Source organism: Periplaneta americana, chromosome 16 (assembly GCF_040183065.1).
Source record: "Periplaneta americana isolate PAMFEO1 chromosome 16, P.americana_PAMFEO1_priV1, whole genome shotgun sequence".
Classification (NCBI taxonomy): domain Eukaryota; kingdom Metazoa; phylum Arthropoda; class Insecta; order Blattodea; family Blattidae; genus Periplaneta; species Periplaneta americana.
In genome coordinates, this window is record NC_091132.1 from 23,027,640 (window position 1) to 23,045,258 (window position 17,619).

The window sequence follows — 17,619 nt, forward strand, 5'->3', positions numbered from 1 at the left end:
AATCCAATCGTCCGCTCAACCAACGGAACATCAATTCAACATTCGTCCAACCAATGAGACATTAATAGAGCCATTCGTCCAACTAATCAAACATAATCCCACCATTCGACCAATGTAACATAATCAAATAATCCGTCCAATCAAAGAAAAATAAATTCAACCATTCGCATAGTCAACTAAAACACAATCCAACAGTCCATCCGTGCAACGAAACATCAATGCAAATATCAGTCCAACTGTAGATACCAATACAACCGTTCATAAAGACAAGAAATTAAGCATCAATAATTCCAAACAACGTCCCACCAAACTAAACAACCAACCTATCAAACCAAACGAAATAAAATCAACCAACCAACCAACCAACCAACCAACCAACCAACCAACCAACCAACCAACCAACCAACCACGAATTCCAGTATCCGGCCAATTAATCAATCCAATCAAGAAAACATCAATTCAACCATCTGTCCAACCAATGAGCCAAACTTCAAATCAAGCATCCAACCATCTACCCAGCACTTCCCTGTGTGGATATTATTAAATTATATTTTCTATAATTTTCTCTCAATTATGTATTGATCTTTTACATTAATCTGAATATTACTAAAAACCGTCTTCTATTCCAATAAAATACCGTTCACATCAGAATTATTACATACAACTCATTTATAATGCTTCATAAAATTTGTATCCTCTGACTGAGGTTCTGGCTGATATGTACATTTATTATCAGGCAGTACATCTCACTTGACGATATGTGTCAGAGAACGAACAATATTCTTTGTATATAATTAACCACCCTGAAACCGAAAATCGCATTTTTGAAATTTTTGTTTGTATGTCTGTCTGTATGTTTGTTACCTTTTCACGCGATAATGGCTGAACCGATTTAAATGAAAATTGGAATATAAATTAAGTTCGTTGTAACTTAGATTTTAGGCTATATGGCATTCAAAATACTTTATTTAAAAGGGGGGTTATAAGGGGGCCTGACTTAAATAAATCGAAATATCTCGCTTATTATTGATGTTTGTGAAAAATGTTACATAACAAAAGTTTCTTTAACAATGATTTCCGATAAGTTTTATTCTTTACAAAATTTTGATAGGACTGATATTTAATGAGATAAATGAGTTTTAAAATTAAAATAACGCCATCTAAGACGGTGCAATGAAATAAATGCCTTCGTCTATAAGGGGCCTTGGACAACAACAATCGAAAAAGGGGCCTTGGACAGCAACAATCGAAAGCAATTAAACTTAGCCTACAGACAATGTTTCTGTGTTTGTATGAAGTAATATCGGAAGCTAAATTAACCGATTTGTATAATTAATTATTATTTCACCATTGGAAAGTGTAGTTTCTCTAGATGGACATACTGCTATAATGTTATTACAGTAAATTCTTAGTAAATCGAGGACAGGTAAGATTAAAATAGCTTCCTATGCACAAAAAATCTCATAGGCTTTTTTGTACATTCGTTTTCTGTATTTCTTAAAATAATATTTATGTACACACTCATTTTAATCTCAGAGAATTAACGAACAACGAGAGTGTATTGATTTAGTATGCAGTAATAGTACGTTAGCTTAGAAATCCATTATTTTATAATTCAAATTTTAACTATGCTCAATCGAATCGTGTTAAGATACATAAAATATACTATATATGCATTAAATGCAATGCAAAAAAAAATTGGGTAATGAGCCAAGCAGACTATGTTGCGCTGTTGTAAAAGTTGTTGCTTCTGAGATTCAAGAGGTCCCACAAGAAATTAAAAACCTTCTAATCGGAGTACATCCGTTGTCAACGCACTTTTTATATAATATAATACAATATAATATAATATAATATAATATAATATAATATAATATAATATAATATAATATAATATAATATAATATAATATAATATAATATATAAAGCCGAAAATTTTCTGGTAATTTTCGCTTTTCCAAAAATAATTGGTGTTAACATGTATAATTATTCATCCTGGGACCGAAAATCGCTTTTTTGACATTTTTGTTTGTATGTCTGTCTGTCTGGATGTTTGTTACCTTTTCACGCGATAATGGCTGAACGGATTTCGATGAAAAGTAAAATATAAATTAAGTTCGTTGTAATTTAGATTTTAGGCTATATGGCATTCAAAATACTTCATTTAACGGGGCCTGAATTAAATCGAAATATCGCGCTTATTATTGTTTTTTTTTTTTTGTGAAAAATGTTACATAACAAAAGTTTCTTTAAAAATGATTTCCGGTAAGTTTTAGTCTGTGCAAAATTTGGTAGGTCTGATAGACTTTTAAAATAACAATACAATACGTTTTCACCGCCGCCTCAGATTGTAGCGTTGTTGTTCCTGCAGTAATTCCCATGTGCAAAATATAAAATTTTTGAGTAGGAAGAAAAAACACATTTATTCATTCCATGGCAATGGATCATAGGAGATCATGAATTCTTACATTTTCGAAAGAAAGAAATATAATTACATATCACTGTTTATGCTGTATCACTATTTAAGTTATTTGAAGGTTTCAGAACCATAGTGGGCCAAGCGCCATGTACTGAAGACGTAGAAAACAAGGGTTAAAATTAAGTTATTACCATAATTCAGTGGAACCATATAGCAAGTAATATAAAGTTTACACATTAAAACTAAATGATATGTCAATCTTCATTAAACTATGGTTGCATGTAATAACAAATAAGAAACATGTTAAAGGAATTGTCATTGCACCAAATGAGTGCTCTCTGGACCAAAATGATCGCAATTTAATTATTTAAATACAATTTCAATTAAGTAACATATTAAACGATTTGTCCTTCTAACAAACACGAATGTTCCCTGGATCAAACGTCCTATTTTAATTATGTAATTACTTTATATTTATTTCTAACAGGTGCAGCGGAGCGCATGGGTACGGCTAGTTGGTGTAATATGTAGCTAATCAGCGATGTATGCAATGGAGGGGGGAAAGTAACTGGCCACTCTACCTCATGATTATCAGGCAGTAGATCTCACTTGACGATATGTGTCAGAGGACGAACAATATTGTTTGTGTGCATCTGAAGACAGATTAGTGTAATATGCAGCTAATCAACGATGTATCCAATGGAGGGGGAAAGAATCTGGCCACCCTACCTCATTATTTCCTGGCATTTTGCCTCAAAAGTGGTGCCTGTGGTATCACTTGTGAGGTTCAGACCTGTCTTCGGACAGTTGACTAAACAACATAAAATTTTAATGGTTTGAACATAATGGAATATGTATTTTTTTCTATAGACTGGATGAATGATGGATGTAGCCCAAATTTCCAGGTATTTCCCATACTTAAATAAATCATTAAACACAATTTGCACCCTTTGTACAAATTTCTCATTGACAAAGCAGCCTTAAATATTTTTGATGGCAGGCCATCCCCGCCTGGTGCCTTATTATTCTTCAAAGAGGAAACCGCTTTTCTAATTTCTCCCCGTGAAATCTCTGCGTCCAACCGCGGAACCTCCGGAAGCTCCATTAATTCTTCCGGTCCTATCATTAATCTACCCCACATCTCTCCTTTCCCATAAACGTCTATAAAATATTCCCGCCATACTCCTGGTGTAATTTCGTTCTTTACCCACCCCCACTTCTTATTCTTTTAATAGTGTGCCACATTTCAGATACATCCCCGTTCTCTACCACTCTACTCAGCTGACCTGCTTTCCTGAGTTGCCAGTTAGTCTTTTTGAGCTGAATGATATCTTTGTAATTTCTTCTCAATTGAGCATATCTTATCCTACTTTCATCATTCCCCACCCGTCTAAATACCCTTACGGCTTCTTCAGCCATCTTCTTAGCCACCCTACATTCCTCGTCATACCAGTCATCCCGCTTGCTCCCCTTATTCTTCCTTCGTTCCACCATATTATCCGCTGCCGTTCTTAAAATATTTTCCAGCGTCTCCGCCGCTTCCCCCCGCCCGGCGCCCCCTTGAAGCTGCTCATTTAAGTTAGTGAGAAATGTATCTTGTAGCTCGCTCTTCCATTTATATCTGTTAACAGTTCTGCCTCGGTTATTCGCCGAAACTCTTATCTCTTCCTTACTTTTATTATTTGACTGAACATGAATCTGCAAAACCACAGGTGAGTGTTGTGATTCAATCCTGTCCCCCACCCAAAAATCCGCAATACTGTCGATTAAATTCATACTACACAGTATGTATCTATCACACTCCCCCCTTTCGCTCCTATGAAAGTCAGCTGTCCCTCTAGATCCCTCCCATATTTCCCGTTCATAATTTCTAGATTGAAGACGTCACAAAATCCTAATAAATCCCTTCCCTCCCCATTCAGTATCTTATCTTTACTATTTCTATTTGGCCCCCTTTTGTCGTCCTCTTCTGTATTCTCACCTACTAATGAAATGTTGTCGCGGCCCCCGTTCTTGAATTGAAGTCCCCGAGAATAATGAGCTCCGCCCCTGGAAATTTGGTTGTTAAACTGGAAACGATCTCTGCCATGTCCTCAAAGAAGTGCGGATTAGCATACCGCGAACCGGATGTGGGCCTATAAACACCCAAAATTACTAAACCTAATTCACCCATCCTTAATGATACTCAGACAACCCTTCAAGACCCGTGTTCAAATTCTTGATATTATCTCCTATGTCCTTTTTAATTGAAATGGAAACACCTTCCGCCCACCTACCTTTCCTGCCACGCTTATCCCTGCCCTTACTGAAACTAATGAAATTGTTCAATTCTAGATTATCCTTACAGCTAAGCCAGGTTTCTGTGAAAAACACTGTAGTAGAGAATTTATGAAGTTCATAAATCGCTCACATGATACTTTCTTTTTGAAACCTTCAATATTGAAAGTTGCAATGCTGAGGGGGGGTGAGGTATTTCTATTTATTCACCTGACGTACTTGCGGCGACGTGGAGCTCCTCAAGTTCCTCCGTAGGGGTGCGACATTCATTTTTGTTTTCTTTGAAGATTTAAACTCTGCATAGTTATAGCACGAATGGCCGTACGGGCTCGTGCGAAGGATCTTGTGTACATGAGTTTGTATAATTCTGTATCAATAAATGCACTTCATTCATTCATATTTTATTTTATTAGATTAATAACTAAATATTCTTACGAATTCAAATAATTATCAATCAACAGAACCAATAGTAAAGTCGCACCGAATAATGACATAAAAATGAATTTGACCTTTAATGAATTCGCAGAAATAACATAATGTCATATGCCAAACGAAATGTCCCTGAGAGCAATGCACGTGGCATGACTCTTGTTATATGCACTCAAACAGTAAACAATCACATATTAAATTCACAGAAAGTAATGAAACCAATTTTATTTCAGCAGCCGCCGAATTGTTCTAGAGCAGGCCTGCACAAGGTTTGCGCTCTCCGAGCCGGCTCACAGCTCGTGAGCGGAATGCAGATATTAGCTGTGCTCTGTATAAGGGTGGACTGGAAGAAGGGGTGATCTCGTATAAAATATATACCAAAGGAAGTACTATTACGAGTATTTATGAAATGAATTCCCGTTCAGTGTTTGCAAAACTATCTTGGACTATTATTAATTAATAAAGAAATATTTATTTTACAGAAATAATAGAAATTCTATAGATACTTAAATGTACAATATCATTTTGTTATATTTTTATTTATCAGTACATTAAAACGAGGTTTTATGCTGTTGGCAGCTGAAAGGAACAGTAGCCTACTCATCGTAATGAAACATCAGTTACAGATGTTCGATGTCTGCCTTTATTAAAGTTGATTATAGAAAACAGTTGCTCACAAATATAAATGTTGAGACAAACATAGCAATCATTTTCACAGCCAGCCTGTGTAGTCGTGGATATCATTGCTATTGTTTAGTCTTGTAAAACTCAACCAGGCTAGTAGTATGATTCAAACGATCTTTAGCCCTTAGGTCACATTGAAGATCAATAAGATCGAGCTGTAAATCGTAAATGTTAAATGTTATGTATCGTCTTTTAGATTCCTCCATACTATACTGTAGCAGTAGGTAAGCAACGTGAAACAGTTACTGAGAATAGGCCTACACACTGCACTCCACTAGATAACTGAGTGGTCGTTTCCCTTTCCTCTACCTATAGCAAGTCTATGACATTCTGACGTATCTTCCTCTCCGGTTTTGGCGAGCGGTAAACACGGCTCTCCCGCTCGGAAGGAGCGCGCGCGCTCGTTGAGCGCTGTTTGTGCAGGTATGTTCTAGAGGGATGATATTCACGGAAGGGTGGGGAAGGCGAATTCATTTGGGAGAGAAAAATTCAATAACGTGAATATATCGTGGTCTACGCCAAATTCTGTACATTCCCTTCTTTCTTGAAAACACACTCACATTCACATAGAATTTCACGGCTTCTTCACAGTCTAACAAACTTAAGATGTATTTTGCTAATCCCGAAACTTCGCTATAATTGAAGCATGTATTAAAATTAGAAAAATCCAAATATGCAAGCGCCAATGTCAATTAATTGTTGTGGGAATGTAATAAAATGAAACTGTGTTCAAAAGTACTTATGAAGGGCAGGAGCTCTTGCGGAGCCATTCCAGAAATGATGAGCAGGTACCGGATGAAAGTCCTAAAAAATTTTGAACTCGATAAAAAATTCTGGCGCCACATACAATTTTGATTCGCCATGGCTAACTGGGGGCCGGAATTTTATTATCCCTGACTTTTACAATAAGTAAAACGCATCATCTAAATACTTTACATCTAATTAAAGTTTGGAATCAACAATGACAAAATATAAACGTCAGTACAATCTTAAAATAAAACACATTATGAGTGCGTGCTTTACGACTCTCTACAAATTAGAATCAATGACTGTAAACATTTTACGTGTTTCAAAGGAACAATTTTTCCTTCTTTCCTATTGATGAGCTCGCTACCAAATTCTTCTACAGTCTTACTAATAAACCGTGTATAGTTTTTATACGAGACTTATGCAGAGTTGAGACAGAAAACGTTACTAATAAACCGTGAATAAGCGATGGATGTATAAACAAGCTGTAACTATACAATGGGAATTGCTTTGCAGTAGTTATATACACGAAACCCTTGTTTAAGCGTTGCATATAGCGAAAAAATGGCCTCCCCTCTAACAGCTGTTCCATATCGACTGTCATTTTATGATCATGGTTGCCTGGTAACCACAGAAGAACAAACCAAAGAGCACAGAATAATTAGAATAGTATTGCTGTAGCTTGTACTCTTTGACCAAAATGTAGTGTGGTAATCGATTACAGCCAGTTGCACTATCGATATTTAACACGCCACACTAGAGCGCTCTACCGGATCCAATAGAGAACCTCAGATATTCTACTGGCTGTTCAGTTCAAAGTGTGTCATGGCTCGCTGTATACCGTCATGTGGCTAGCCGATGATCCTAGAGAATTCAATCTTCCTACACGTCCGCAAAGGTGTATAACCTATGAGGCAGAGAAGTTGCCTAGCATGTACGGCGTTCATTTTAAAAAGTACGTACCGATACGTACGGTAACGCCGGTAGTGGTAGGACAGTGAACTGTTTGGAAATACGTACTGTCGGGATATGGGGAGAGGGTTAAGACGATTACTTACGTATTTGTTGACATTAACTTCGACGGTCAACATGGACACGGAGCATTTGATTTGTGTTGTGGAATGTTACCGTACGCAACCGATGATAACAAATACCCTGCGTAGACTTGCCGGCGCAAAACACAGTTCGAAAGAGGTTATGGTAGCACACAGACCGTACAGACCGCCATCTGTTGCTACGACGTTCAAGTTATACCGTACACGTTCTCAAGTTCAGATTGAAGAACGCCTTAAATAATAGGCAACTTCTCTAACATATAAGCTGAAACTCGCTTCAAATCGGTGACCCAACAACAGTGACGTCATGACACACTTTGAGATGAACACCCAGCATTACCTTTCGTAACGAAGTAATGACGAAACTATGACGTAGCTGTGTAACAGTCATACTGTTATACACGACGTATGTAGTGATTATTAGTAAGGAATTTACACACGACTTATAAACGAGCTACTCATTGTATAAGTATAAGACAGTTAAACGTCTGTATATAAAGTTTTTATTAGTAAGACCGCTATTGCACAACTCATTTCAAACCGTCTATCTCTGTTTTGTTTTCGAATGTTTACTGAACAGGAGACCTGAACTAAGTAGCGTTGGATGACTACTGCGGGTGGCTTCGAGGCTTTAGGTAACCAAATTTAGGACTAATAATGACATTTAATTGGTTTATTTTACGACGATTTATCAAGTCCGATGGTAATTTACTATCTGAGTGAAATGAAGGTGATAATGCCAGGGAAACTAAAGTTACCCAGTATTTGCTCTTAATGGGTTGAGGGAAAACCCCGGAAAAAGTCTGAACCAGATTACTTGTCCCAGCCAGGATGATTTGAACTCGGGCACGCACGCTTCATGGTCAATGACATATAGTATATATATATTACGAATAAATTAAGTATTGCAGTACTTATATGCAAGGAGATGCACTATCACCTTTACTTTTTAACTTCGCTCTAGAATATGCCATTAGGAAAGTCCAGGATAACAGAGAGGGTTTGGAACTGAACGGGTTACATCAGCTGCTTGTCTATGCGGATGAAGTGAATATGTTAGGAGAAAATCCACAAACGATTAGGGAAAACACGGGAATTTTACTGGAAGCAAGTAAAGAGATAGGTTTGGAAGTAAATCCCGAAAAGACAAAGTATATGATTATGTCTCGTCACCAGAATATTGTACGAAATGGAAATATAAAAATTGGAAATTTATCTTTTGAAGAGGTGGAGAAGTTCAAATATCTGGGAGCAACAGTAACAAATATAAATGATACTCGGGAGGAAATTAAACATAGAATAAATATGGGAAATGCGTGTTATTATTCGGTTGAGAAACTTTTATCATCCAGTCTGCTGTCGAAAAATCTGAAAGTTAGAATTTATAAAACAGTTATATTACCGGTTGTTCTGTATGGTTGTGAAACTTGGACTCTCACTTTGAGAGAGGAACATACAGTAGGTTAAGGGTGTTTGAGAATAAGGTTCTTAGGAAAATATTTGGGGCTAAGAGGGATGAAGTTATAGGAGAATGGAGAAAGTTACACAACACAGAACTGCACGCATTGTATTCTTCACCTGACATAATTAGGAACATTAAATCCAGACGTTTGAGATGGGCAGGACATGTAGCACGTATGGGCGAATCCAGAAATGCATATAGAGTGTTAGTTGGGAGGCCGGAGGGAAAAAGACCTTTGGGGAGGCCGAGACGTAGATGGGAAGATAATATTAAAATGGATTTGAGGGAGGTGGGATATGATAATAGAGAATGGATTAATCTTGCTCAGGATAGGGACCAATGGCGGGCTTATGTGAGGGCGGCAATGAACCTCCGGGTTCCTTAAAAGCCAGCAAGTAAGTAAGTACTTACTGTATTTAATAGCAAGACAGCCCTAGAAATACTCACTGTTTAATACAGTGTCGGCAGTTTCTATGGTTTTGTACTAAGCATAGAATCGTATTGTTTATATGGTGCTTCACTTCGGTTGCATTGCAAGTGATACCTATTAGTAGCCTGTCTTGGACTGAATGCAGACGGTGCATTATTTCGTTACTAGAACTACCCTTCGCATTGCAAGTCAAGCGGGGAGTGAGGTGAAAGTAGTAGTGGTAAGTCTACTGCTGGAAACGGTCAGCGCGTCTGGCCGCGAAACCAGGTGGCCCGGGTTCGAATCCCGGTCGGGGAAAGTTACCTGGTTGAGGTTTTTTCCGGGGTTTTCCCTCAACTCAATACGAGCAAATGCTGAGTAACTTTCGGTGCTGAACCCCGGACTCATTTCACCGGCATTATCACCTTCATCTCATTCAGACGCTAAATAATAATAATAATAATAATAATAATAATAATAATAATAATAATAATAATAATAATGATTTATTTAACCTGGCAGAGTTAAGGCCATACGGCCTTCTCTAACACTCAACGTAGATGTTGATACAGCGTCGTAAAATAACCCAATAAAATAAAAATAAAACTACTGCTGGACAACATTTACCTTCCCCTTTACTACAATTTACTTCGACTTTACCTCAAATTAAATTAATAGCGGTTCCAAAAGAAGCTTTCCGCTCATTTTCGTGCGTCTCCAGGTAGCTATATCGAATTGCGGTCTCCTCATCTTCTCCACACACACACATTCTATCTCGCTTGATATTATTTAATTATCATTATTACTGCCATTACGGCGCACCGACATCTGACCGACTACAGATACGTTTTTCCAGGAATGCAAATGGAATTTGTAGTTCCCTTGATCTCCTTGTCTTATCCTCGTTCTTCTAATCTTCCCTTGTTATTTTTTTATCCCCATTATTTTCTTGTCTCCTGGTTCTCCTTGTGTTCCTCTTGTTCTCCTTGTCTCTCCTTTGTTCTCCTTGTTTTTCTGTACTTCTCATCGTCTTTGATTATTCCCACTGTATTCCCATTGCTCTTCTTGTCTTCTCCCTGTTCTTCTTCTATTCCCTTGTTATTTCTTGCTGTCCTATTTCCCTTGTTCTCCTGGTTTTCCCCTTCTTTTAATGGATACCTCTCGTTCTCCTTGTATTTCCCTTGATCTACTTATATTATCCTTGTTCTCCTTCTATTTCCCTTGTCCTCCTGGTCTTCCCCTCGTTCTCGTATATTCGCACTGTTCCCCTTCTTTTCTCCAAGTTCTCGTCTTCCGCTTGTTCTCGTGTATTCCCCCTGTTTTCCTTGTGTACCCCCTGTTCTCCCTGCGTTATCCTTGTCTTCCCTTGTTCTGTCTTTTCCTAGTTCTTCTTCTCTTCAATTTGTTGTTTTTATATTCCCGTTGTTCTCTTTTTATTCTATTTGTTCTATTTGCCTTTTCCTTGTCCCCCTTCTCTTCCCATTAAAAGGAGTATCTTCTACGGATCTCTGGAGAAATAACTAAGAAGAGACTAGCGAAGTGCTTTGTGTGAAGTGTGGAATTGTATGGGGCAGAAACATAGACATTATTACAAAGTGAAAAGAAGAGACTAGAAGCATTTGAAATGCCAGTAGGGAGAAGAATGGAGCATATGAAATGGATAGACAAAATAAGAAATAAAGCTGTGTTGGAAAGAGTGGGTGAAGAAAGAATGATGCTGAAACTGATGAAGAAGACAAAGAGGAATTGGTTGGATTACTGGATGAGAATAAACTGCCAACTGAAGGAAGCACTGGAAGAAATGGTGAACGGGAGAATAGTATGGGGCAAAAGAAGATATCAGAACACTATGTATGTATGTATGTATGTATGTATGTATGTATGTATGTATGTATGTATGTATGTATGTATGTATTTTTTTATTAAGGACATCAACTGCATGCCCCATTACATAGTAATATTACATGAATTATACTGAATAATTTACATTTGTAATTACAATATTATGCTACCATTTCCTTTTTCATTATATGAAAGTTGAATTTACACATCATCTTAACTAATTTTAATCGTATACTTATAAGCTTGAAATTTCTACATACATGTATGTATGTATGTATGTATGCATGCATGCATGTATGTATGTACGTATGTATGTAGTCCTTGTATTCCCCTTGTTCTATATCAATTTCGCTTGTTCCCCTTGTCTTCCCGTTATCCTTGTATTCTCCTTGTATGCAGTATTTTCCTTGGTTCACTTCTCTTACCACTCACACGTAATTATACGTAAAAACATGCAGCATTTTAAAATTATGCATCAGTGGACAGATGATCGCATCCATACGTTTCTACGTAAGTATGTAGTACAGTAAATCTTGGCACCTGTCAATTTTTTTTTTTTTTAGATAATTCATGAGACAGAAAAGTTAAAGTGTGAAGTAAAGGTTTAAAAAACATAATGGTAGGTGATTACAGGACGTATTGATTACTTCAAGACAACATTTGTCGTGGTTATCCAGAATATAAAACAAGACTTGAGTTCTATTCTTCACAAGTCAGGATTTGAACCGAGACTCTTAAGCTACACACCTATTACTATCAAGTGAACTACTATTCCCCGTCTAATGCCGAGGTGGCATGAAAACACTATCTGTACACTTTAAGGACAAGCAGTCATTATCTTTTACGTTTCAGTAACTCTCGTGCAAGTTGCCCAAAAGTATGAATAAGTCAAAATTTTGTTAAGAATATCTAATCGGAATTTTAAGCTTCAAACGAAAAGAGGGTCACACCATTGCTGATTATCTACACGAACCTACACAAAAACAGAATAGCGAATTCATTGTTTACAACCGATTATAAATACAACTTCACCACCCAGCGAGCAATGTACCAGATCATTTCAAGCGACAAGTCCGAAGGAGCACCATGGCATGGTATTTAGTATGTCTAATATCAATAGTTGCTGTAGCACAAGTAGATTCTACGGAATTACCCCATCAGGTAAGTACATTAAAAGTAGTTAAAAACAAGAGCCAACATATCCCAAATCGCATAGAATCCAAAGAAGTCTGAAAAAGAGTGTAGGAATTGGCAAGGAGTAATGAAAGTTACCTAGTATGGGATCCTTAGAGATATTAGTATCACAATCAAAGAAGGACGCTGATGTTTTGGTCAAGAAAAGGGGATTCAGCTTTCCCGGCCTTCCAATCAGCGCTGGACTTAAATAATGACAAATCTCCTCAAGAAATTCAAGAGAACTCGCAGTAAAACAATAGCTATGATACAGGTTACACTTCTTATTGAGAGCTTAGTGACCTATTTAAGCAGTTCTCTACTACTATACACATTGAATCACTTGTTCTCTACTTTTCAGTTTTATATACTCCTGAATATTGTAGTATGCCTTCGAAATTGTAATACCAGTTTCTAGGAGATTTCAACATAAGGTTGAGTGTAAAACTTGCAAGTCCCTAGCGTATGTTATCTGCGTCTTTCTTGCTGAAAATAGTGAAATTTATATTTTATTAGTTAAGAAGGAACGTTAGCAACAGTTATTACGTCAGTGAAGACAGACATCTATTCCAAATGACAACTAATCCCCCCGTCTAGTACCATGTCCTCAGAAACCATTTACCTGAACTTCACTCAAATATTTATACGCATGGTTTATTAGTAGCTACACATTTGAGGAGGTATCCTTTTTGAACACGAAGACTTAATTACCTGGGTTTAACTTATTAAATAGTATCATAATTAAACTATGTTAATTAATAAATTAAAAACAGTAATTAACACTATATCAAGAAAAATTTCCGTTAAGTTCAAACAAGTAGTTTTGAACATAATGGTAGGAAAAAAAAAGTTTACCCCACTCTTGAATTATTGTAAATTCAAAGAAAACTGTCCTAATTACTTATTGTGGGTATCAATGAACCCAGCAGGCTGTTTTATGATTTATGATAATTTTGTTTGCGTACCTGCTGGAGTTCTGGATAAAATTCCACTTCTCTGACGTAAGGTAAATTATTGGGAAGAGCCGGCAATCTCTACTAAGTGTCCTCAAAAACAATGAAATGTTATGTGATAACCATTACATTAATTGAGGACCGTTTTTGCAAAACTTGCTAACTGCAAAATTTGCAAAATTGAGATTTTGATGGATTCGTTAACATAAGGCAGGCCTCTACATGATGTTCAAGGCGTCTTAGTAAAATTGGGTTATTTCTCTTCATTGTAGTGTGTCAAAGTGTGATCGTTTTTTCAAAACTTGCTTTCTGCTATAAGTCAGAGTTACAGCAAAACTTTCTTACTATAGTGTTTTGTCTCCCCTGTAAAATTTAGTTTTTTTCAGTTAGCAAGTTTTGCAAAAACGGTACTCAATTAAACTTTATTAATGTTTAGACCTGCAATCATTGTACGAAAGTAACATTTTTGTTATACAAGGTGATTAAAAATATGTTAACACATGGGTGATCAGTTGATAATTATATGACTGAATTGAGCTCATTGCTGTGTTAATTTATTTAAAATACACATAGCAGATCATAGAAGGCTATGATATTTCAATGGTTTCCAAGGGGACAACTGAAGTCCGTTGTGTAATATATAAGTGTTTGTTTGAATCACAATATATTCACCTACCTAAGTGTTAACATTTTTTAATCACCCTGTACAAAGCAACGAACACAAAATGACGTGAGTTGATATTAAAGTTACAAGAGTTTCGAAGGTGATTGAGTCTAAAAAAATACTAATAATTAAATCAGATGATATTTAGAAGATTTTTACTTTTCTGAGAAAATAGTAAGACATGTACTGTAATACATATGAGAACTCCAAAAAAACATGTTGCTCAAAAGATGGTGCTTCTCGATAAGCGATTTAGGGAGCTACAGGTGGAAGATGGGGACACGCGGACAAACAGTTGAGATTCAAGTCGAAAGGTCGCTGGTTCAATTCCCGATGGGATCATGGATTGTCTCCACTGACAGAAATGTTAGATTTTACTACATCTAATTTAAAATAAAAAATGTATCACTTTATAAATCAAATTTAGCATTTTATAGCACTTTCAATGTTATAATTTAGCATTTTGTAGCGTTTTGAAATGGAATATTTATGCAGAGTTTTTTTTTTTTTTTTTTTTTTTTTGGTAGAAATTCACAGTCATCAATGTGTTGACAGCTATATTTCATACAGTTTGCAGATAAAATGCTTGAAAATAATAAATAAGCAAAGTAAAATACACAATTACAGTGAAATTCTGAACATTAAGAAACATGCTAAAAGGTAAGGAGTGATTTTAACACGATCCACCCTGTTACTCAATCACAATCACCCGCTACCACATATAACTTGTCTGTGAGTGGACACTGGGGCTAAAGAGATCGCGTAGGCAGCCAATATTCTACCACCACCACCACCAGGCAAAGGTTCGTTAAAAACTCGAGATAATGGTACAGGTAACAACAAAGAGAGTATCAGGAAGATCATATTCCTGTACTATTAATAGTACAGTGAAAATTGACATCTCTGGATGAACAAACTATTTAAAAAATATTAAAACCTGTAATTATGTGAGGGGGTCTTTAGAGAGAATGTCATTTTTTTTTCACAGAAACACAAAAATATTTCACAAAATGTAATTTCACTCTTATTTTTGCAGAAAAATATATATTTCGAATGTTGTACTCAATTTTGCATTTTTATCACGGATTAAAAAACTGCATTAATATATTTGACATGGCTTTAAAATTATTCATTTTGACATTTGCTTAACTCTCCCGATGGTAAATGGTTGGAACCTCGCTATTTTATAATGCCTTAATTATTAAAATACAATACTGAAGCCAGCGGCGTAGCTCAGTCGGCTAAGGCGCTTGCCTGCCGATCAGGAGTTGCGCTCGTGCATGTGTTCGATACCCGCTTGGGCTGATTACCTGGTTGGGTTTTTTCCGAGGTTTTCCCCAACCGTAAGGCAAGTGTCAAGTAATCTATGACGAATCCTCGGTCTCATCTCGCCATCACCAATCCCATCGACGCTAAATAACCACGCAGTTGATAGAGCGTCGTTAAATATCCAAGTAAAAAAATATATGTACTGGAAATCTATTTCAGGGAACTAATATGGCCATCAAGTTCGAAAAATTGGGATCCTGTGAGAACTTTCCCAACGGTGACATAAAGTTGTCCAACATAAGCACGCAACAAATAGGAAGAAACCAAGTGGTCGTGAGCGGTCAACTGGATGTGAAAGTTCCTGTAGACGAGAAATTCAAAGTAAGTAAACACTGGTACAGTCGAACTTCTCCATCTCGAAGTAATTTCAATTTCCCGGCGTCACCAAACTGAATCACATATAAGAATAAGACCAGAAATTCTGAGGTTCAAAAAGGGGGATGTAATAATAATAATAATAATAATAATAATAATAATAATAATAATAATAATAATAATTTATTTTAGCTGGCAGAGTTAAGGCCGTAAGGCCTTATCTTCCACTCAACCAGCAAAAAGTGTATCTACATTTGCATGAACTTACAAAGAATTCAACAATTTGATTGAGAGTTACATGTATACAAGACTTAAAATCGAATTAAACAACAAAATACTATGAACTATTAATTAGACACTGAAATAAATTTTGTAGCTTACGGAAATTTTACTTGAAGCAAGTAAAGCGATCGGTTTGGAAGTAAATCCCGAAAAGACTAAGTATATGATTATGTCTCGTGACCAGAATAATGTACGAAATGGAAATATAAAAATTGGAGATTTATCCTTCGAAGTCGACCTGGTTGGCAAGTTGGTATAGCGCTGGCCTTCTATGCTCAAGGTTGCGGGTTCGATCCCGGGCCAGGTCGATGGCATTTAAGTGTGCTTAAATGCGACAGGCTCATGTCAGTAGATTTACTGGCATGTAAAAGAACTCCTGCGGGACAAAATTCCGGCAAATCCGGCGACGCTGATATAACCTCTGCAGTTGCGAGCGTCGTTAAATAAAGCATAGCATCTTTATCCTTCGAAGAGGTGGAAAAATTCAAATATCTTGGAGCAACAGTAACAAATATAAATGCTACTCGGGAGGAAATTAAACGCAGAATAAATATGGGAAATGCGTGTTATTATTCGGTTGAGAAGCTCCTATCATCCAGTCTGCTGTCCAAAAATCTGAAAGTTAAAATTTATAAAACAGTTATATTACCGGTTGTTCTGTATGGTTGTGAAACTTGGACTCTCACTCTGAGAGAGGAACGTAGGTTCAGGGTGTTTGAGAATAAGGTGCTTAGGAAAATATTTGGGGCTAAGCGGGATGAAGTTACAGGAGAATGGAGAAACTTACACAACGCAGAACTGCACGCATTGTATTTTTCACCTGACATAATTAGGAACATTAAATCCAGACGTTTGAGATGGGCAGGGCATGTAGCACGTATGGGCGAATCCAGAAATGCATATAGAGTGTTAGTTGGGAGGCCGGAGGGAAAAAGACCTTTAGGGAGGCCGAGACGTAGATGGGAGGATAATATTAAAATGGATTTGAGGGAGGTGGGGTATGATGATAGAGACTGGATTAATCTTGCACAGGATAGGGACCGCTGGCGGGCTTATGTGAGGGCGGCAATGAACCTTCGGGTTCCTTAAAAGCCATTTGTAAGTAATTAAGTAAGTGAGCAGAATTAAGCTAAAATACATAGAATGTTAATATATTTCAAATAATATTAGATAATAGAAAGAGTTTATTATGAGACAATTTTGAAAATACAGCACTATCAGGATGATGTCTAAAGAATGAAGTAACAATGTAGTCAGTGATAGTTTAAATCAGTAAGATTGGAGTGATGTACACTAGCACTACAGGTTCGCAGAAAACTTCCCCTTCTATACTTCGTCTCATAAAGTTTGCTTATCTTGAAGTTCGGGGGTAAAACGCTTCAGACCGCCCAACTTTAAGACAAACGTGGAATGAGACCTATGCCATTGGTTAAACAGCAATTATATTTATCTCTCCTTCTGCCGGCAATGTTTACATCTCCTGTCAGACAGTTTGGAAAGAAGTATAATCATTCCCTCAGATTTCCACTTGTTACGTTCTCTATCTAACAATCTTCACGGGAACTTTTGTGATAACGAA

At 36.8% G+C, this 17,619-nt stretch overlaps 2 protein-coding genes across 4 annotated transcripts in view; one reads left to right on the forward strand and one right to left on the reverse strand.

Annotated features, from left to right (window-relative positions):
- The window catches only part of LOC138691642 (protein furry-like), a 124,075-nt gene that overhangs the window by 63,626 nt on the left and 42,830 nt on the right, over positions 1-17,619 (reverse strand). The window lies entirely within an intron of this gene.
- Positions 11,478-17,619, forward strand: part of LOC138691641 (uncharacterized) — a 315,534-nt gene continuing 309,392 nt past the window's right edge. Inside the window, exons 1-2 of one of the 2 annotated variants that reach the window (XM_069813825.1) lie at positions 11,478-12,485; positions 15,603-15,764. In XM_069813825.1, the coding sequence (XP_069669926.1) occupies positions 12,411-12,485; positions 15,603-15,764 (237 nt within the window). In that variant the 5' untranslated portion in view covers positions 11,478-12,410. The remainder of the gene's footprint in view (positions 12,486-15,602; positions 15,765-17,619) is intronic. The other variant, XM_069813823.1, reaches the window with a different exon arrangement.